The 23,462-nt window shown below is 41.6% G+C and overlaps 1 protein-coding gene across 2 annotated transcripts in view; it reads right to left on the bottom strand.

The window, feature by feature from the left end:
* The window catches only part of MKRN2 (makorin ring finger protein 2), a 40,366-nt gene extending 28,083 nt beyond the window's left edge, over positions 1-12,283 (bottom strand). Inside the window, exon 1 of one of the 2 annotated variants that reach the window (XM_049863379.1) lies at positions 12,151-12,283. Coding sequence is in view for 1 of the 2 variants with exons in the window: in XM_049863377.1 (XP_049719334.1) it covers positions 12,151-12,176 (26 nt within the window). In the remaining variant the exon portion in view is untranslated. The remainder of the gene's footprint in view (positions 1-12,150) is intronic. The other variant, XM_049863377.1, reaches the window with a different exon arrangement.
* Between the last annotated feature and the right edge of the window lie 11,179 nt (positions 12,284-23,462).

The following is a 23,462-nucleotide window of genomic DNA, read 5'->3' as shown; positions in this document are numbered from 1 at the left end:
TTACTAAGAATTTCTGAATTATACACTTAACATGGATGGATTTTATGGTATGTAAATTATTATGCCTTGAAAAAGCTGTTTAAGAAAAAAAGAATTAAAAATGGAGGGCTCTGCTAGATTAGTATACAGAACATAAGGGATATAACAACCAGATGAAATATGTGGTCCTGGATTATATTCTAGTTTGGACAAAATAACTATAAATGACATTTCTGGAACAACTGGGGAAATCTGACTATGGACTAGGTATTAGATAAAATAAATACTTATTGACATGAAAAGTTAAAGATTATTAACTGAAAAGAACAGTATAAAACAGCATATACAGTATCTCATTTTGGTAAAAATTCATAAACATATACATATATACATGCATTTGGAGTCCTGGTGGTATAGCGGTTAAGACTATGGCTGCTATCCAAAAGGTCTGCAGTTCAAATCCACCAGCCGCTTCTTGGAAACCCTGTGGGAAAATGCTACTCTGTCCTATAGGGTCGCTATGAGGGGAATCGACTCTGATGGCAATGGGTAGATGCATTTAAAAATCTGGAAAAGATATATAAGAAAGTGTTCACAATGGCAATAGTTGAAGGTATATGATGCTTTCATTTTCTTATTTTTGCTGAACTGTGTTTTCTAACATTTCTACTATGAACATATACTGCTTTTGATATAATAAAAGACTTTTAGCTTAAAAACCATTACAAAGACTATGCAGCCCTGGCAAGGACAGGTTCAGTATCTATCCCACAGCGGGTACCAAAAAGAGTTCAGTTCTTCTTAAACTCTAGTACAGGACACTGACAATTAACCTGACAGCTAGTTACAAAAGAGCGAAGTGCACCTTATTAAAACGTATGCGGGAACTGGGGAAGCAGAGAGGAGAGGTATACCCCAGGCTGAGGGAGGATGTGGGAGGGGGCCTGGGGGACATCCTCCTGGAAGAGGTAATAATCTTGAAGAACAAGGGGGTTAAAAATGAAGAGGGGGTGGGAGGGAGGGGTATGTGCAGGCAGAGAGGACAGCAGGTAAAAAGGCTGAGACATGTGGGCAGGCCTGCCCAGAGATGAGGCTGTATTATCACCCTAATCGTGCTCCAAGAAACCCTGGCATCAGCTAAAATACTGATGAGTGTGCCTCAGAACAAGGGATAAAGTCAGTCAAGTAAGCTTAGGAAACTGCACGGCCTAGTTCTTTCTCAGAAAACTACGACAGACAGTAGCAGAGGGCAGGTTCAGGGTCCTGTAGCAAAGAAAACCGCAGGGTTCTGAAGCAAAGAAAACCGCGCACTATGACTAAACGCGCCCTCTCCCAGGCCTTCTTCAGGAGGGTCACTGGAGCTGCAGGTGGAGGACAGAATGGAGAAGGCTGCAACTGCAGGCATGGACCCCATTAGAAGGCTGCTACAAGGTCCATGTTTACAGGGTCCATGTCAGGAGGGCCTTAAAGAAATAAAATTGTCAGTTTATTGAAAGCTAAGGAAATCCTCCTATGAAACTCTTTTTGGTAAAGGGGTTTTATCTGTGAACCATGTTTTAATTGGAAACCTGGTAGCCTAGTGGTTAAGTGCTACGGCTGCTAACCAAAGGGTTGGCAGTTCAAATCCGCCAGGTGTTCCTTGGAAACGCTATGGGGCAGTTCTACTCTGTCCTATAGGGTCACTATGAGTCAGAATCGATTCAACGGCACTGGGTTTGGTTTGGTTTTGGGTATGTTTTAATTTATCATTAAAAAAACACACACACACATACATACATTATGGAAAATCTCAAACATATACAAAAGTAGACAGAATAATAGAAGAAACTCTCAAGGCACATTCCTCTCCAGCTTTCAAATGATCAATTCACAACCAATCTGGTTTCCCCTCTTTTCCCCCCCTCCTGTAGGATTCTGACAATTTATCTTCTTTAAAGAGGGATAACTCACATACCCCTTGAATGAAGACTTTGAACATTGAGGGCCCTCCCTCCCTCTGGACAAGTATCATTATGAGAATATACAAAAGGAGAAAAAATATAAAAGATCTGACAAGCAGTAACTATCAATACTGTTTAGCACTTTCACCTTCTTTATCCCATTTAGTCCTAACAGCCCTGTGAGGAATATTATTACTACCCCTATGATGCGAACAGGAGTCCCTGGGTGGCACAAACAGTTGAGCGCTAGGCTACTGAAAGGTTGGAAGTTCAAACCCATCCAGAAGTGCCTAGAAGAATGACCTGGTAACCTGCTTCTGAAATGTCACAGCCATGAAAACCTGATGCTGCACAGTTCTACTCGGACACACGTGGGGTCACCCCGAGTCAGAATCGACTTGAAAGCAACCGGCGGTGGTATCATGCAAATAACAAAATGGAGGCTCAGAGAGGTGTGATGACTGATAGATTTAATTGCTAGGTACCAGGTAAACAGGGACTCCAACTGTGGTCTTCCCAGAGAGCCCTGACCTTTCCCCCAAAACTTGTTTCTGTACTGCTCTGCCTTTGTTCACACTGTGGCCCCTGTCTACAAAGCTACAATTCATTACTTGGCCCCCATCTTTCCCCCACTGAATTATTGTAACTCACCTTCCTTTGTGTGCCAGCTTCAGTCCTGGCTAATCCAAGAAGCCACTTGATGCCCTCCAGCCCAGTAAGTGTCCCCTCCTCTAACCCCTCACACTCACTGGTGGCCGCCACACACCATGGTGCCTCCCAATCTGGGGCCCAACCCTCTCCAACGAAGAACACCTGGAAATAACTTCAGAGAGGAACAGGAAGACATAGATGGTTCTGTCTGGAACTGAAGAAAGGTTTGACAACAGAAAGAAGGGAATGGTCTGTCAGAAAGACCAGGAAGGCCTGAGAGCCCTTACTGTCAGTGTCCTCCAGAGAAGGGGTACCAGTGAACACCAGTGACCAATTCACACCGCACATCTGGGCATGGGAGGCTACCTGAGCTGGATGCTACAAGATGTGAAGGCCTCCCATCCCTCCTTGTTCACCAAGCAAACTTCTTTCTTCACCTCTTAGTCTCCCCAAAAGGAGAGGAAATGCTGGCCAGGCCACCTAATGGTTACTTTTCTCCCATGGAAATGATAAAAGGGTAATTCTAATTTATGTCGGTCTCTTTTGTATTCGGCTAGCATGAGCCACCTCTGAGTCCACCAACAAAAACAAGTTTCTAAGCCTACAAAGAGAACTGAACCCTGTGACTTAAGTGACTATAAGTAGGAGCCATCCTATAAGATCTTTTGTAGGTGGTCAGCTAGGCTTTCTTGAGGGAACAACCCCGCCTCACTCTTGCCTCTTGCCCTTCCTTTTAAATAGCAACAGCTGCTTTGGGGTCTTCCACTAAATCAGAGACTGTATAGCAAGCATCTTGCTATATGGCTCCTACAGATTTACGTTAAAAAAAAGGCACAGAACCTAAAAAACATGGACCCCCCCCCCCCAAAAAAAGGCTACACCAAAGGGATCTTTTTATTCACAATATTTATGTTTAAAATGTACAGAAAATAGTTAACATAGTAGGCCTGAGACTGCTATGCTTGGAAGGGCCTGTTTACAAGGCTAGCGGCTGACTGTGTCTGGGAACTTGGCTGGTAAACAGTTTCCCACAGATTGAAAAGAAAAAAAAAAGCTTTCCTAACAGCCAAGGGTGGCTTACCGTGCGCCTACAATGTGGTTTATGCCGAACACCTGCTTTCCTGCGGGGCGTCTGGAATTTTGATACATGCTAGTCAGAGGGTGCCGACATGACCAGCCCCCAGTAATAACCCCAGGCATACTGAGTCTCTAGTGGGCTTTACTGGGCAAAGTGCACACCCACGGTGCTGTATTTTCGTTGCTGGGTGAAGAGTCACCTGTGTGACTCCTCAGGGAGGATGAGAACGTAAGGAAGCCTGCTCAGGGATTCCTCTCAACTCTACCCATCCTTCCTTCCCCCTTGGGTACAGCTAGATGCTGAGTCCCACAAATCCTTCTAGCCAATCTCCAAATGCAGAGATGGTCCTGGGGTCCTTGACACAAAAGTACAGTCATAGGTCGATTAAAGTCAACCATATGTTCTGTGAAATAGGATATGCACCCTGAGTCTGTGGAGGTTGGGCTCCCGCGCCAGTGGCCTGAGGGCTGCTGTGTGGTGTGCACCCGGGCAGCCCCAGGACACCTCAGGTGAGCATTCTGCTGGTCCACCCAGCACACAGCCCCACAGCCCCATGATGGTCAGAGTGGGGAGGCTCCAGGCTCAGGCACCACAGGAGTGGTCTCAGCGGCCTGGCACCCCCACCGGCCCCACAATGCCTCTGGGCACTCGACAGCAGGATCGGAAGCCCACTCTGCCCACTCCTCCCAGCAACAGGGGTGGCTATTCTCACGGGTGGAGGGCAGCAGGGCAGGCTTGCTGCCCAGACAGTCCCCCGATGGTGTGCGCAGACGTACGCGGTCAGACGTTGCCCCAGCCTACATTATGCTGTGCATGACTGTGTCATTCTAACCAGTTTTTCTTCCTGAGAAATGCTACTCAGCTGCATCATTATTTCAACTATCCTCAAATATGGTAATCTTTGACCTCTAAAGGTGTAATAGCAAAAAAAAAAAAAAAAAAAAAACCAGTGCCAAGAGCCAAATCTGAATGACAAAGAGGTATCAGAATTGGTGAACTGTAAATTTTTAAAGAGACATAAATGTTGAAAGAGACGGGGTTAAAAGTGGCTATATAAACAGTTCTACAAAAATGAGATCTAACAATGCTTTATTAAGTTTCTTTTGGAGAAACCAGCCCAGATTTGCTGAAAGAACCAGGGTAGGAGACTACCAGAGGTCCTTTCTACCAGATATTCGTCTTTGTTGGAGCCCTGGTGGTACAGTGGTTAAGAGCTCAGGTGCTAATCAAAAAGTCGGTAGTTCAATTCCACCAGGCACTCCTTGGAAACCCTATGGGGCAGTTCTACTCTATTCTATAGGGTTGCTATGAGTCACAATCAACTTGAAGGCAACTGGTTTGGCTGGTCCTACCAGGATGCCTTCCATACTTCTACCACCACCTTCCATAAGTTCTATTCAGAAAACCTGCCTTCCGAACTGCACACACCAATTATCTGAACTGCACACACCAATTATCTTTTCCATTAAAAAATCAAATATTTAACTGCCAACCAGAGCTGCTAGTTTTGCCATTTACAAGCTAAGTACTTCATGCAAGCCACTTCACTTCTGTTAAGTGACTGAGCTGAGACTTAGACTAGTTCAAAAATAACTTCCAGACCACCATCACTGCATTCAAGAAAGGTGAGCGTGAACCAAGTGTTACGTAAGAGATGAAGCCAGTCAAGTCCTATTTTTGTAGCGTATGTCACCATTTCCACTCCCCAGTGATAAACACAAAACCACCTTGAGGACATCTTGCCTGTCCTTTGAGACATCTCTGGCATCCACTTACAGCCATTCCTCTCCACCTGTGTCACACTAAGTGTGTGAGCCAGGCCTCTTTCATGTTGCACCTTGTAACACACTTCCAACTGCTCCCCTCAGCTGATGGCCAAGCTACTACTTATTTTATCCAAGAAAGACTGAAACATGAATGAAAAGGGAAGAAGGGGCTACACAGGTCCTTTCTTGGGGACAATCCAAAGGGGTCTGTTTCCCTGGGACCCTCAGACTATTTCAGACAATAAGGACGCTGTAAGTCATAAAGGATAACAGGTTCACTACTAGCCACTCAGAGCAGCCAGCAGCTCTAGCTGTAGCTGAGGGCGGAGCCAAACAGACTCAGTCTGGTTTCTTAAGAGGCCCTTTAATGGTGACTCCATCTTGCAAAATACATTTGCAAATCATTTCCAAGTGTATGGGTATTTTCATCCTCAGTGTTACTTTCTTTATACCCCCCGTGTGTTTTCACAGGCTCAAACCCTATGGCTGTACTGCTGTGACAGTAGGTCCTTTGAGGGGGTAGGGAGCTAACACTAGGCACAGTGGTAGGTGCAAAATAACCTGTCTTTTAGATTAGAGATGGGGATGAAATAAAGTATAGTGTAGTGATTAAGTGCCCCTAATTCAAGTGATTATATGATTGTAAAGTCAGACTGCTTGCTAGGTGACCTTGAGCAAACTACTTAAATCCCCAAGCCTCAGCTTTCCCATCAGTAATATGGCTATAATGACTGTAGTTACTTCACAGAGGTTTAAATAACACATGCAGATGCTTAGCCTAACACTGTAAATGCTCGAAGATGGTCTGTTGTTATTACGTAGTCTTCTAACCAATCCTGTCAGTTAGGCATCACCAGCCCCATTTCATAGACACAGGTGATACACGGATGAGAATCTAGGACTGCCCAACTCTGGAGTGCATGGTCTTCCTACGCTTACCTACCCACAAGATCCCCCACGTTTTGGACTTTCAAAGAACCAAAACTCTAGGTTTGATTATCTCGGGAAGCTGAAATTCTAGGTCTTCTGCTAGTGATTGGAGTCGTGATGGAGCAGTGGTTAAGAACTTAGCTGCTAACCAAAAGGTCAGCAGTTCAAATCCACCAGCTGCTCCTTAGAAACCCTACAGGGCAGTGCTACTGCCAACAGGTTTGGTTTTGGTTTCCACCAGTGATTATGAGACAAAGGGACCGTGATCGCAGGAGGAGAGGGGAAGAAGAGTCTGTTACCAAGCTATAATAACAGCCTGTGGAGAACTCTGATCGGAAGGCACGGAATCAGCAAAAATGGTCCCCAAGATGATTCTGGATAGAGGAATTAGCAGAGCTGACTGACGGCAGAACTGTGTCAGCAGCCATTCTTGCCATTCCAGGCAACACACCTATGGAGTGTCTTTACCATTAAATTTGGGAATCCTAGTATTCAACACTTATCTCTTGGAGAGGCATAATGCATATCGGAGTGAAAGCAAAACTGATACCCTGCCCTGCTGCCATTTGGAATAAGTATGTACATCACAGCCCAGGCAGGAAAACAAACCTAAAAATGCTTTGTGCCCAAGATAAACCAAAAAATAGCCAAGCACCCTATTTAGATCTGGTCCCCCAAATAAATGATGCCCTGAACACTTCCTGTAGGTTACTCATGTCTTACACATCAGCAGATAAGATTTGTGGAGAAGATAATCAAGTCAGAAAAACTTTTTCACCATGAACACACTAATGTAAACTTGTTACTCTTGTTTTAGGTTGTTTCTAAGGTTTTGCTATTTTAAAGCGTTGTTGCTGGATGCCATCGAATACAACAGAATGAAACACTGCCAGGTCCTGTGCCATCCTCATAATTGTTGGTATGTCTGAGCCCACTGCTGCAGCCACTGTGTCAAACCATCTCGTTGAGGGTCTTCTTTTTCATTGACCCTCTACTTTACCAAGCCTGATGTTATTCTCCAGGGACTGGTCCCTCCTGATAACACGTTCAAAGTACATGAAACGAAGATTCCTCAGCCTCGCTTCTAAGGAGCATTCTGGCTGTGTTTCTTCAAGACAGATTTGTTTCTTCTTCTGGCAGTCCATGGTATATTCAATATTCATTGCCAACACCATAATTCAAAGGCATCAATTCTTTGGTCTTCCTTATTTATTGTTCAGCTTTCACATGCATTTGAAGCAACTGAAAATACCATGGCTTCAGTCAGGCACACCTTAGTCCTCAAAGCGACATCTTTGCTTTTTAACACTTTACAGAGGTCTTTTGCAGATCTGCCCGATGCAATACTAAGACAGGGAGCAAAGGCTCTGCGATAGGAGGGTGCCTGTTTGAGGAATAGCAAAGAGACTACTGTGGTTAGAAGAGATTCAAGTAAGAGAGATAGGCTATACTATCAGGGAGGTAATAAGGGGTTGGGTGTGGAACCTACAGACTTGTTAAGATAGGGAACAGAGGGGCCCCCAAATCTGCAAAGTAACAAGAAATGGGCCAGGGCACAGAAACAAAGCCATTCCCCAGAACAATGGGGCAGGGTACCTAAAAATAGCCCACAGACTTCTTTAAAGTTGCCTTTCAGAAGCACCTGGAGAAAACCAGCCCCAGGGACACGCTCAGAACATCCACCTGTGACTGCTGTGTGACCTTCCACCAGGGGCAGTGAGGGGCTGCAGCCCCAGCCGGGGAGTCGAACCCGAACCCAGGAGCAAGAGACTGCACAGGCGCCACACCCCATGAGTCCTGCTACGAATCGCAGAGGCCTCCGGGACAGGAGCAATCTTGGAAATCTGCTGCGCAGGCACCGTAATATGCGTTGCTGTAGGCCCTCCTTGTCTCCACTGCAAGCCTCTTCAATAAAGCTTTGCTCCTGTGGAAAACTCTATGTGCCTTACCTGCTCATTCTTGACCAGTGAGAGGCAAGAACCTTATTCCAGTAGCAATTTGTCATTTGATTTCTTGACTGTTGCTTCCATTAGCTGTGAGGATTTTTGTTTTATGTTGAAGTATAAGTCATACTGAAGGCTGTAGTCTTTGATCTTCTTCAGTAAGTGCTTCAAGTCCTCTTCACTCTCAGCAAGCAAGGCTGTGTCATCTGCATAATGCATGTTGTTAATGAGTCTTCCTCCAATCTTGATGCCCCATTCTTCTTCATATAGTCCAGGTTCTTGGATTATTTGCTCAGCATATAGACTGAATGTAAGTAGGGTGAAAGGATACAACCCTGACACACACCACTTTTTCCTGATTTTAAACCACCAGTATCCCATTATTTGGTTCGAAGGAGTGCCTCTTGGTTTATGTACAGGTTCCTCATGAGCACAATTAAGTGTTCTGGAATTCCCATTCTTTGCAATGTTATCTATAATTTGTTATGATCCACACAATCAAATGCCTTTGTATAATCAATAAAACACAGGTAAACATCTTTCCGGTATTCTCCACTTTCAGCCAGGATCCATCTGACATCAGCAATGATAACCCTCATTCCACGTCCTCTCCTGAATCTGGCTTGAATTGCCGGCAGCTCCCTGTCGATGTACTGCTGCAACCAATTTTTGAATTATGAACAGTACTGCTATAGAAATCATTGGGCATCTCTTTGATTTCATGATAAATTTCCAGGTTTACTAAACCAATGGGTATAAATATTTTTAAGGTTCTTGATGTTGCATAATTGCTCTCCAGAAAGATTGCCCATCAGCAACATGAGCATTAGCTATTTCAACACACTGGTATCAATACTGTATATTATCGTCAGGTACTCTGACTTTTCTCAACAGGGCTCCCTGTTGAGGAAATAAATCAAATGTCTTGCAGCCAACGTGTGCTGGGCTTTTTTAGCTATTGTACATTGATAGAAAAAGACTGACAAGGCTAATCCAAGCACTGGTTGAAAAATTACTGCAATTATAACAAAAGAGACTTCCTAAGCTAACTTGTCATCTGCTTAACATCATCCCATTCATCCTCATTAGAATAGACTGCACTCGGTCTACTTGGCTGTTGGCCAATCAAATACCATCACACTAAAGCTAGCTTTATGACTGAAAAATCTCACTTAAGAGGTTTAAAAAAAAAAAGCTAGTTTGTGATGAAGCAGGCAGTAAAGTTCACCTTGCAGAGCTGAATGTAATAAATATACTGGGACAGTCCAATAATGAACAGGGCACTGGCATTGGGATGAAGACCCCTGTGTCTATTCCCATTTCTGTGCATTTGCTTGCCTGATTAAAGAGTTTTAAAACACAGAGTATACGGGTCTGGAAGTAGAAGAGGCAACTGGAAGTCTGCTCAGATAGAGTAACACAGATTAAAGGTACCCCACTTCCTTTCATTCAAATAATAGACTGGCTTATAAAATAAACAATATTACCCGTGAGTACTGTACTCCCTTACATAATCCACTGTATGAGAACAAACCGTCAACATTTACCCTAATGCAAAGATTAGAAGCAGGGGCATGAGAGCTAGATTAATGGAAACGGAACAGAATGGAAATGAGAATGCTGACACGTTGTGAAGAATGTAACCAATGTCACTGGACCAATTTTTGTTAAATGGGATCCTAATCTGCTGTGTAAACTTTCACCCAAAACACAATATTATTAAAACAAAACAAAACTTGGTACTCTTGGTAATTTTGCAGATTTTTTTTTAAAATACTTGTTATGTTTATTTGGCAAGGAAGTGCTTCTGAGGTCTGACTTCCCTCATACTCCTTTGCAAGTAAACACCTTTTCCTTTCTAAATGTTTGCGTTTTCCCTTCACATGACCATATTAAAACCTTAGAAAAATCCTACAGTCAGAAGCTTTAACTTAGCATTTCCCAAACTTATTTGGAGGCCATATAGTTTATGAGAGCATGGACTCTAATGTCACACCTCTGCCACTGAGTGGATTTTTGTGCGATCTGTGGAATGGTGTTGGTTCTGGATTACGTGAGACATGGCTGGTAGAGCACCTAAAAAGCACCCAGAACATACATCAGCCCCCTAAATGGAGATCTTTTCCCAACATTCCAACCTACTCTTAGTTTACATGTAACAATATTCTATAGGATGCCCCTGTTTGGGAAATACAGGATTAAAGTTCTCAGGTCAGGCCATCTTGGGGTGTAGAAGGAATAAAACAAGATGATCCTGATTTAAATTCTTAATTCTGCACTTCAGTGTAAAATTTGGGGCAAGTTTCAAGTACTTCTGGGTGTAAGCTTTCCTTATCTTTAAAATTAGATACTATAAGGAGTTGTGATTCACTTATAAAGCATTACATAAAGGTGCCCTCTTTTGCAGACATTTTACGAGCTGTAGACTGGGTTCAAGAATGGTAGAATTAAACCATAAAAGTAGATGGAGGAATAGATAAAACTTCCTACGTAGCAAGCTAGTATTTGCTTTTTAGTACGCAAAGACATAGGAGCATTCCCTCCAACAGGAGAAAAAATATACGCAAATAATATATATGCAGAGATCAAAAAAAGACCTTCTAGTACAAATAACCTAGCAAAAGTCTTTTCTATGGACACTAAATTCATCAAATGTCTAACAACTGCTTAACAAAAGCCACCTGGGCCTTGGATAAACTGGATGAACAGTTTATACACACTAATGCTAACAGAAAGCTTTAAACAGTCACTTATCAATTATTCATACTAATGAAGAGAAGTAACACTATCGATTATATGTAAATGAACTGTTTATTACATAACCAAACTATACAGCTTTTTTTTTTTTTTTTAGCAATGTTTCCCAAACAGGTATTGCTAATATCAATTATTAAAATAAATTTGTATCTTCCAAGCATACAATTCAACAGGACTGGGGTTCCAATACCGTTAAGCTACAAGCTAACGAAGGAGTAAGAGTGTTACGCAACCAAGCTGTTTCCATTTCACAGCAGCAATCAGACCTTAGCCATCTGGTTTTGAATTTTCTACACTAAATCATCCATTGCTGTCGCGAGCATTTCTCCAGTAAATGGGTCTCTCAGTAAGATGAGGGCATCAGTCAATCTCTTTCAGCCTCAGTTTCACGCACCGTAAAATGGAAGCAAATGTGCCTCGCTGTGAGCTCTAGTGACAACGTATATAAAAGGCTTGGTAACATGCGGGATGCTTAACAGGTTTTCGGTAAACGCTCCCTGTGTTATTTTCTGCACAATTTTTACTAATTCTATGCCAGTTCAGGTTACATCCGTGTCCTTCCAACTAAATCTTCAGCTTTTCAGCTAGAAAGTCAAAGGCTGGCTGACGGGAAGCGAAGGGGCTCTGGGTCCCCCAGATTCTTCGAGGATCTTCAATCGCGTAACCACCCACCGCGGCGTGGTGCCCTCGTTAGGAAACCACCAGAGCCCTTCACTCAGTTTCAAATCTCCCTTCCCAGCGACACTGCAGGCGCCAGGAGACCGCGTCCCACCCCCGGCCCGCTCCGGCCCAGCCGGCCTCCTCCCAGCCGCAGGCGCCCAAGCCCGCTGCGCAGCCTGCCCCGCCGCGCCCGCGGCTCCGAGCTCGGCCGGGGGACACGGGCCCGCACCCGCCGCGGCCCGGGCTCGGGCTCCGACAGCGCGCTAACCCGCTCGGAAGGCCCACGACTCTACTCGGCCCTGGGCTCGCTGCTCCGGCCGCAGGGCTAGGGCGCTGCGGCTGCTCGGGGCCGGGAAGGGGCGCCCCCGGATTCCGCGGCGCCCGCCGGGGGGCGCTGGCCACCCTTCGGGCCACGGGCGGCCTGTGCCGCGGCGCCGCGCACGGACCTGCAAGTGACCTGCTTGGTGCTCATGGTGGTCGGGCTGGGGGGCAGTCGTCGCGCCACTGCCTCTCGCTGTCGCCCTCGCCGCCACCGCCTCGGCCTTGGCCCTGCCCATCCCGCGCGGCCGCGTCACGTCGGCGCGCACCGCCCTCCGCGTGTGGCACTTTTGTAGCGCCGGCCAGAAACCTGACCGCCGTCATAATTGGTTCCGCCGCAGAGGGTGGGCATGGTCCGGTCCCCCTAGCCTTGCCGTCTGTGTGCCGCATTTCTAAGCCTCCGGGGCGGGTCTTGGCTGGCGTCCTAGTTCTCCCCGACTAGTTCCGGGTCCTCATAGTTCTTAGGATTTGGCCGGGTCTCCAGTGGCAATCCCTAGCGACGTCTGCTGTCTCTAGGGTCTCCTCACACCTTCCCCTGGCCGAGCTCCCGCCTCCTCCCCGCACACTTTCATCCCAAATACCCCTACTCATCCAGGCTTGCACTCCCTAGGCCCCTTTCCCCCTTAAGGAATTTTTAGTCCCCTCTGACTCTTCTTTACCCTTTTTTCAAAATTTCTATTCCCACCCTACTTTTTAGTCCTCTTTTCCTTTCCTGACATTCCTGTGATGTTCATCTTCACTTCCTACGGTGGAAATCCAAAAAGACAGTCTTCAAACTTACTCTGATTTACTATAACCTGCACAAAAATTTACTCAAAATTAGCTCTTACTGAAATGTAAGCACAAAAATTACAAAACTTTTGGAATAAAATATAGAAAATTTTTATGACCTTAGATTAGGCAGATTTCTTAGCTATGACATCTGAATGATGTAAGAAAAATATGACAAATTGCACTTCATCAAAATTAAAAACTTTTGCTCTTCAAAAGACACTGCTAAGAAAAGAAAAGCCACAGGAGAAAATGTTTGCAAATCATTTACCTGACAAAGGTCTTGTATCTAGAATAAAGAATCCTTAAAACTCAGTACAAAAATAAAGATCTAATTAAGAGATGGGAAGACACTTTACCAAAGAAAATATATGAATGGCAAATAAGCACAGCATAAGAAGCTCATATCATCAGCATCATTAACAATTAAAACCACAAAATCAAACCCATTGCTGTTGAGTTAATTTTGACTTAGAGCAACCCCATGCGTTACAGAATAGAGCTGCTCCGTCACGTTTTCTTGGCTGAAATTTCTACGAAAGCTGATCCCTAAGCCTTTATTCTGCAGTGCTGCTGCTGGGTTCAAGTCATCAGTCTTTAGTAGTTGAGCACAAACTGTTTGTACCATCCAAGAACCTCATTAATAATTAGGGAAATACAAACTAAAGTCACAACAAGATACCACTACACACCCACTTCTTGTTGTTGTTGTTAGGTGCCATCGAGTTGGTTCCGACTCATAGCGACCCTATGCACAACAGAACGAAACACTGCCTGGTCCTGCGCCATCCTTACAATCGTTGTTATGCTTGAGCTTATTGTTGCAGCCACTGTGTCAATCCACCTAGTTGAGGGTCTTCCTCTTTTCTGCCGACCCTGTACTCTGCCAAGCATGATGTCCTTCTCCAGGGACTGATGCCTCCTGACAACATGTCCAAAGTATGTAAGACGCAGTCTCGCCATCCTTGCCTCTAAGGAGCATTCTGGCCGCACTTCTTCCAAGACAGATTTGTTCATTCTTTTGGCAGTCCATGGTATATTCAATATTCTTCACCAACACCACAATTCAAAGGTATCAACTCTTCTTTGGTCTTCCTTATTCATTGCCCAGCTTTCACATGCATATGATGCGATTGAAAATACCATGGCTTGGGTCAGGCGCACCTTAGTCTTCAGGGTGACATCTTTGCTCTTCAACACTTTGAAGAGGTCCTTTGCAGCAGATTTACCCAATGCAATGCGTCTTTTGATTTCTTGACTGCTGCTTCCATGGCTGTTGATTGTGGATCCAAGCAAAATGAAATCCTGGACAACTTCAATCTTTTCTCCGTTTATCATGATGTTGCTTATTGGTCCAGTTGTGAGGATTTTTGTTTTCTTTATGTTGAGGTTTAATCCATACTGAAGGCTGTGGTCTTTGATCTTCATTAGTAAGTGCTTCAAATCCTCTTCACTTTCAGCAAGCAAGGTTGTGTCATCTGCATAACGCAGGTTGTTAACGAGTCTTCCTCCAATCCTGATGCCCTGTTCTTCTTCATATAGTCCAGCTTCTCGGATTATTTGCTCAGTATACAGATTAAATAGGTATAGTGAAAGAATACAACCCTGACGCACACCGTTCCTGACCTTAAACCAATCAGTATCCCCTTGTTCTGTCTGAACAACTGCCTCTTGGTTTATGTACAGGTTCCTCATGAGCACAATTAAGCGTTCTGGAATTCCCATTCTTCGCAGTGTTATCCATAGTTTGTTATGATCCACACAGTCGAATGCCTTTGCATAGTCCATAAAACACAGGTAAACATCCTTTTGGTATTCTCTGCTTCCAGCCAGGATCCATCTGACATCAGCAATGATATCCTTGGTTCCATGTCCTCTTCTAAAACCAGCCTGAATTTCTGGCAGTTCCCTGTCGATATACTGCTACAGCCGTTTTTGAATGATCTTCAGCAAAATTTTCTTGCGTGTGATATTAATGATATTGTTCTATAATTTCCACATTCGGTTGGATCACCGTTCTTGGGAATAGGCTTAAATATGGATCTCCTCCAGTCAGTTGGCCAGGAACCTGTCTTCCATATTTCTTGGCATAGACAAGTGAGTACCTCCAGTGCTGCATCTGCTTGTTGAAACATCTCAATTGATATTCCGTCAATTCCTGGAGCCTTGTTTTTTGCCAATGCCTTCAGAGCAGCTTGGATTTCTTCCTTCAGTACCATAGGTTCCTGATTATATGCCACCTCTCGAAATAGTTGAATATCGACTAATTCTTTTTGGTATATTGACTCTGTGTATTCCTTCCAGCTTCTTTTGATGCTTCCTGAGTCGTTTAATATTTTTCCCATGGAATCCTTCACTATTGCAACTCGAGGCTTGAATTTTTTCTTCAGTTCTTTCAGCTTGAGAAACGCCAAGCGTGTTCTTCCCTTTTGGTTTTCCATCTCCAGCTCTTTGCACATGTCATTATAATACTTTACTTTGTTTTCTCGAACCGCCCTTTGAAATCTTCTGTTCAGTTCTTTTACTTCATCAGTTCTGCCTTTTGCTTTAGCTGCTCGACGCTCAAGAGCAAGTTTCAGAGTCTCCTCTGACATCCATCTTGGTCTTTTCTTGCTTTCCTGTCTTTTCAGTGACTTCTTGCTTTCTTCATGGATGATGTCCTTGATGTCATTCCACAACTCATCTGGTCTTCGGTCACTAGTGTTCAATGCATCAAATCTATTCTTGAGATGGTCTCTAAATTCAGGTGGGATATACTCAAGTTCATATTTTGGCTCTCGTGGACTTGCTCTGATTTTCTTCAGTTTCAGCTTGAACTTGCATATGAGCAATTGATGGTCTGTTCCACAGTCGGCCCCTGGCTTTGTTCTGACTGATGATATTGAGCTTTTCCATCGTCTCTTTCCACAGATGTAGTCAATTTGATTTCTGTGTGTTTCATCTGGCGAGGTCCATGTGTACAGTCACCGTTTATGTTGGTGAAAGAAGGTATTTGCAATGAAGAAGTCGCTGGTCTTGCGAAATTCTATCATTTGATCTCTGGCATTGTTTCTATCACCAAGGCCATGTTTTCCAACTACTGATCCTTCTTCTTTGTTTCCAACTTTCCCATTCCAATCGCAGTAATTATAAATGCATCTTGATTGCATGTTCGATCAATTTCAGACTGCAGCAGCTGATAAAAATCTTCTATTTCTTCATCTTTGGCCCTAGCGGTTGGTAGGTAAATTTGAATAATAGTCATATTAACTGGTCTTCCTTGTAGGTGTATGGATGTTATCCTATCACTGACAGCATTGTACTTCAGGATAGATCTTGGAATGTTCTTTTTGACAATGAATGCAACACCATTCCTCTTCGAGTTGTCATTCCCAGCATAGTAGACTATATGATTGTCCAACTCAAAATGGCCAATACCAGTCCATTTCAGCTAACTAATGCCTAGGATTATCGATGTTTATGCATTCCATTTCATTTTTGACGATTTCCAATTTTCCTAGATTCATACTTCGTACATTCCAGGTTCAGATTATTAATGGCTGTTTGCAGCTGCTTCTTTTCATTTTGTGTCGTGCCACATCAGCAAATGAAGGTCCCGAAAGCTTTACTCCATCCACGTCATCAAGGTTGACTCTACTTTGAGGAGGCAGCTCTTCCCCAGTCATCTTTTGAGTGCCTTCCAACCTGGGGGCTCATCTTCCAGCACTATATCAGACAATGTTCCACTGCTATCAGACAATGTTCCACTGCTATTCACACCCACTAGAATGGCTAAATCATAAACATTGACAATTCCAAGTGTTGGTGAGCATATGGAGAAAACTAGAACACTCATACATTATTGGTGGGACTGTAAAATGGCACAGCCCCTTTGGAAAAGTTTGGCAGTTTCTTAAAAAGTTAACCATACACTTACCATGTAACTTGACAATCACACCATTAGGTATCTACCCACGAGCAATGAAAATGTGTATCCACACAAACACTTGTACATGAATGTTCACAGCAGCATTATTCAGAATAATCTAAAACTGCAAACAATCTAAATGTTTGTCAACTGGTGAAGAGATGAACAAAATGTGGTATATTCATATAATGGAATACTACCACCACTAACTGACATCAAGTTGACTCTGACCCATGGTGACCCATGTGTGTCAGAATAGAACTGTGCTCCATAGGGTTTTCGATGTTGATTTTTTGGAAGTAGATTGCCAGGCTTTCTTCTGAGGCACCTTTAGGTGGACTTGAACTTCCAACCTTCTGGTTGGCAGCTGAGCTTACTGAACATTTTCACCACCCAGGGACTCCAATGGAATACTTGTCACCAATAAAAAAGAAAGGAACAACTGATACGTGCAACAACATGGGTGTATTTCAAAAAAAAAAAATCATGCTAAATAAATTAAGCCATACACAAAAGATTACGTATTGTATGAAATTTCTAGAAAAGGCAAAACTATAGAGACAGAAATCAGATCAGAAGTTGCATGAGGTCAGAATTGGGAGAGAGGACCAACTACAGAAGTACCTGAGGGAACTTTATGGTAATGTTCTAAAACTGGATTGTGGTGATGATTGCACAGCTTCATAAATATACTAAAATTCATCAATATGTACTCATAAAATGTGTGAATTTTATCATATGTAAGTTATACTTCAAGAAAGTTGCTAGGAAAATGAAATGAAGGAAGAAATAATGAGTATGCAAAAGAAAGTGACAGGATGTAGGCAAAAATGGTGGAGTAAAGATTTCTTAAAAATTCTCTCTTCCATAAAAGCAATAAGAAAACTGTAAGAATCAACTTTCTCAGAGTCTGGAAATTAAACCAAGGCTTGAGAGTGTTTATTCCAGAAGAAATATTCGTTCAGCAGTCTTAATAAGAACAGCAAGCTTTGTGGCATTTTAACTTGCCGTATTTCCATCCCTTCCTCTCCATCTCTTCAGATGCCTTGAAAACCAACAGCCTGCAATCATGGTGAAAACCAGCAGCCTGGCAGCCCCAGAGGGGGAGAACAGCTTTGGAATGCCTTCAAAGACTCATTTCCACAGAGCTGTTGTTATTTGACCTATGTGGTATCCCTCGGAAAATCCTACTTGCAAGACTGTCTTTATTTGACCCGACTTAAAGTGCAAAGAGCTTTTTTTCCCAGGGGTTTTGTAAAAAAACAATTAGAGAAAATTGATTAGCTTTGCAGCTGCTTGAGGTGGTAGATGAGTTGAGGCAAACAATAGGTAAACCAAAAAGCTCAAAAGGAAAATCTGGGAAATAAATATTCATGGGGGACCTTGAAAAGTTCCAACATATTCCTGGAAATCTAGAAGACCATGTGCATGCACAGGACTGCACTCATGCCCAGGGCCATAAGCTTGCTGAATAAAGACCTGAGAAGGTCCCACGGCCCAACATGCATAAAGAATTTTATTTGTTCTATGGATTTAAGAAATATCTGTTCAATCCTTAGCTGACTGCTAAGGTAACTGAGCAGTGGTGACACATGACAAAGAATACAGACTTCACAGAATGAGTTCAGAAAAGTTACTAAACAAATAAACAACAACAACAAACAGCAGCAAGAAGAAACCTTGGGGATGGGAGAAAATCTGATTTCCAGAGTTGTCACATCATATTTTTTTAAGATGTCCAGTTTTCAACAAAAAATTATGAGATAGGCAAAGAAACACAAAATTATAGCTCATATACAGAAAAAAAGTCAGTAGAAACTGTCCCTGAGGGAGCCCAGACTGTGGACTTACTTAACAAAAATTTTAAGTCAACTACTATAAATACATTCAAAGGATTAAAGGAAACCATGTCTAAAAATCAAATGGAACATAAGAGAACAATTTCTTAACACAGAGGGAATAACAATAAAGAGAGAAGAATTATAAAAAAGGAACCAAATAGAAATCCTGGAGCTGAAAAGTACAATAACCGAAATAAAATTTTTGCTAGAGGACCTCAGCAGCAGATTTGAGCAGGCAGAGAAAGAATCAGTGAACATGAAGATAGGTCAGTTGAGATGATCTAGTCTGAGGAACAGAAAGAAAAAAGATTGAATAAAAATAAACAGAGCCTCAGAGACCTCTGGGGCACCAACATATATATAATAGGAGACCCAGAAGCAGCAAGAAGTAGAAAAAGGACAAAAAGAACACTTGATGAAATATGACAAGTATCCCAAATTTGATGAAAAACATTATACATCTAAGAAGCTCAACAAACGCCAAGTAGGATAAACTCAAAGAGATCCACACCTAGACACATCATCATCAAACTGTCAAAAAGTTTATCATACACAAGGGATCCTTAGTAGAATTAAGTGATTTTCATCCAAAACCACAGAGGCCAAAAGTGATGAAAGAAAAAGACCATCAACCAAGAATTCTAGATTCAGCAAAACTATCCTTCTAAAATTAAGGACAAATTAAGACATTTCCAGATAAACAAAGCTTGATAGAATTCATTGCTAGCAAACCTGCTCTACAGGAAATACTAAGGAGAGTCTTTTGGGCTGAAATAAAGGACTCTATGCGGCAACTTGGATCCACATGAAGAAATAAAGAACATCAGTCGAAGTAACTACATATGTGAATATAAAAGACAGCATAATTGTATTTTTTGTTTGTAACTCTTTTTTATCCTATCTGGTTTAAAAAAATAAAAGAAAGAATTATAAATCTGTGTTGATGAGCACAGAATGTATAAAGATATATTTTTTGTGACAACAAAGGATAGGGGAAGGAACTTAGCTACATAGGAGCAGAGTTTTCATACGCTATTGAAATTAAGTCGGTATTTATTAAAATAAGATTGTTACAAGTAAATATGTTGATTGTAATTCCCAGGACAACCGTTAAGAAAATAACATAGTAAAAGAAATGACAAAGGAATTAAATGGTACACTAGAAAATATTTATTCAAAGCCAAAGGGGATAGTAATGAAGGAATAGGTGAACAAAAAAGATATAAAATATATAGAAAACAAATAGCAAAGCAGCAAACATAAATCCTACTTTATCAGTGACTACCTTAAATGTAAATAAACTCTCCAAATAAAAGGCAAAGATTGGCAGAATGGGTTAAACAAACAAAACAAAATATGACCCGACAATATGTTGTTTACACGCCTTAGACCCAAAGATACAAATACATTGAAAATAAAAGGATGGAAAAAAGATATACCATGCAAACTGTAATGACAAGAGAGCTGGAGTGGCTATCCTAATATCAGAAAAAATAGACATTATGACAAAAATTTTTATTAGAAACAAAGAAGGACATTCTATAATGTTGTTTTTATGATTATATATATATAAACAGAGCCCCCAAATACATGAATTTTGAGACCTCCATTCTCCATCTTCAATAATGGATAGAACAACTAGACAGAAGATAAATGGAAGACTTGAAAAGCACTATAAACCGACTAGATCTATAGACAGCTATAAAACATACAATCCCAAAGTAGTACAATGGACATTCTTCTCAATTGTACATGTAACATGCTCCTGGATAGGCCATAAAACAAGTCTCTATAATTTTTAAAACACTGAAATTACCCAAAGTATGCTCTTTGATCACGATGGAATGAAATTAAAGATCAATAACAGGAAGAAATTTGGGAAATTCACAAATATGTGCAAATTTAATTATGTGCTCCTAAATAAACAATGGTGAAAGAAAAAAATCACATGGGAAATTAGAAAATGCTTTGAGGTGAATCAAAATTAAAATACAATGTACCAAATCTTACAGAATGCAGTAGAAGCAGTGCTTAGAGGGAAATTTATAACCTGTCAGTGCCCACACTAAAAAAGAAAAAAGAACTCCAATCAATAACTTAATTTTACATCCTAAGAAACTAGAAAAACAACTAGGCCCAAAGCAAGTAGAAGTAGGAAATAATAAAGACTTGTGAGGAAATAAACACGATAGAGAATAGAAAAAGAATGGAGAAAATCCACAAAACCAAAAGTTGGTTATTCGAAAAAAGCAACAAAAGTGACAAACCTTAAGCTAGATTTATCAAGAAAAAAAATACAGAAGATTCAAGTTACTATAACCAGGAATGAAAGAGGGGACATTACTATTGCCCTTACAGAAATAAAAAGGATTAGATGGGAATACTATGAACAATTGTATGCCAACAAATTAGATAACCTAGCTGAAAAGAATAAATTTCTAAAAAGACACAAACTACTGAAATGACTCAAGAAGAAATAAAAAATATGAAAAGACCTATAGGAAGTAAAGAGATTGAATTAGTAATCAAAAAACACCCCACAAACAAAAGCCTAGAACCAATGGATTCTACCAAAACCTTCACCAATGAAGGCAATGAAAACCCCGCAGCTAGCATCATACTTAGTGGTGAGTGACTTAAAATTTCCTCCCTAAGATCAGGAATAAGATAAGAACATCCACTCTCACCACTTCCATTCAACATTGTACGGGAGGTTCTAGCCAGGGCAATTAGATAAGGAAAAGAAATAAAAGGCATTCAGATTAGAAAGAAAGATGTAAAACTAAATTTGCAAATGACAATCTTGTATACAGAAAATCTTAAGGAATACACACACACTCCAACCTCCCTCCCAGATTATTAGAGCTAATAAGTGACTTGCAGGTTGCAGGATGCAAGAAATACAAAAATCCATTGTATTTCTATACACTAGCAACAATCTAAGGAAGAAATTAATAAAAACAATTCCATTTAAGAGCACTAGAAATAGCAAAATACTTAGCAATAAACTTTTTAAAAAAGAAGTACACAATTTGTACATCAAAAACTACAAAGCATCATTGAAAAATTAAAGAAGACCTAAATAAACGGAAAGGCATCCAGTGTTTATGAATCTGAAGACTCAATATTGTTAAGATGACAGTATTGTCCAAATTGATGTACAGGTTCAATGCAATCCTATTGAAATTCTCACTGGCTACTTTGCAGAAATTAAAATCTGATCATAAAATACACATAAAAATGCAAGGAATCCAGAATAGAGAACTCAGCCTAAGACAATAAGTAGGATGGAAGGATACGGCCTTGATGCTCACCCTTCCAGACTGTAAACCATTCTCTTGTTCTGTTCAAACAACTTTTCTCTTAATCTAAGTACAGGTTCCCCATGAGCACAAGTAAGTGTTCTGGAATCCCCATTCTTTGCAATGTTAGCCATAATTTGTTATGACCCATACAGTCGAATGCCTTTGTGTAATCAATAAAACACAGGTAAACATCTTTCTGGTATTCTCTGTTTTCAGTCAAGATCCATCTGACATCAGCAATGATATCCCTCATTCTATGTCCTCCTCTGAATCTGGCTTGAATTTCTGGCGGGTCCCTATTGATGCACAGCTGCAATAGTTTTTTTTTAATTGTCTTCAGCATAATTTTACTTGCATGTGATATTAATGATATTGTTCAATAATTTCTGCATTCTGTTGGATCATCTTTCTTTGGAATAGGCATGTATTATCTCTTCCAGTCGGTTGGCCGGGTGGCTGGCCTTCAAATTTCTTTGCATAGATGAGTCCACGCTTCCAGCTCACAGTCACTGTACCAAAAAGAATTGGCTGACGTTCAACTATTTCAGGAGGTAGCATAAGATTAAGAACCAACGGTTCTGAGGAAGAAGTCCCAGCTGCACCGAAGGAGTTGGTGAAAAATAAGGCTCCAGGAATTGATGGAATACCAATTGAGATGTTTCAACAAATGGATGCAACAATGAAGATAAGTGAAGAGGAAGCGGGGGTAGTATATGCGAAGAAAAAAAAATTTTTTTTAATTCTATTCAGTAATCATAATTGGCGGTGGTAGTATTGTTATCCTGAGATTATTGTCTGTGTAATGTGGGATAAAGCAATTGAGTAATTTTGGGACATTCTAATTTCATAATGCCCCATATCCTTGACAGCCAAGATTTTCAGTGTGGAAGAAAAGAGATAGAAATGTAATGTAGAAAATGTTAAGAACTCTGTATTCCTGAATTTGAATTGGAAATAGCGGTGTGAACTCATGAAGTATTTTATCTTTATATACACACACATATATTTGCAAATGTGGGTGTGTGTGGGTTTTTTTTCCCTTCTAGCTCTGCACACTGAAAAGGTTGAGAAACAAGGACCAACCCAATGGTGGTAAGCATTCCTAGTGAGCAGACTGTAGTCTTGAAATACTATTTCCCATATAAAGAAACCAGGGCTTCTTGGAGAAATGTCTGATTCCAGGTCTGGGGTAGAAAAGGTTTAGATAAGCTGGAACATCTTGAGATACCACGTAGCAAGGAAACTATCAGAGACTACTAGGGTCATATGTAAAGGGCTCAGGAGTCAATTGAAAAGACCAAAGATAGGACAATTTGAGCTTCAGTAAGAATAAAAGTTTCAATGGGTTGAAACCTGTCTAAATATGTTTACGTCTATGGATTCATAATGAGTTCATGGTGATATTTACAGAAAAGGATATGAATCTAACCCGGCACCATTGAGTGTGACAGAGACAGCTCCATTATCTTGAAAAGCTGGCACATATCTTACATTTCCTGAATGGCTATACCGCTGGGTAACCAAATAATAGCTGAGGGGAAGTGTCTCTTTATAAAATTATTCTAGCTAGTGCAGGGAAATCAAATGGTAGACTTAGAACATCACCAGCCTGAGGC

Source organism: Elephas maximus, chromosome 20, assembly GCF_024166365.1.
Source record: "Elephas maximus indicus isolate mEleMax1 chromosome 20, mEleMax1 primary haplotype, whole genome shotgun sequence".
Taxonomy (NCBI): Eukaryota; Metazoa; Chordata; class Mammalia; order Proboscidea; family Elephantidae; genus Elephas; species Elephas maximus.
The sequence above is the reverse complement of the archived record's forward strand: the minus strand, read 5'-3'. Positions and strand labels throughout refer to the sequence as shown.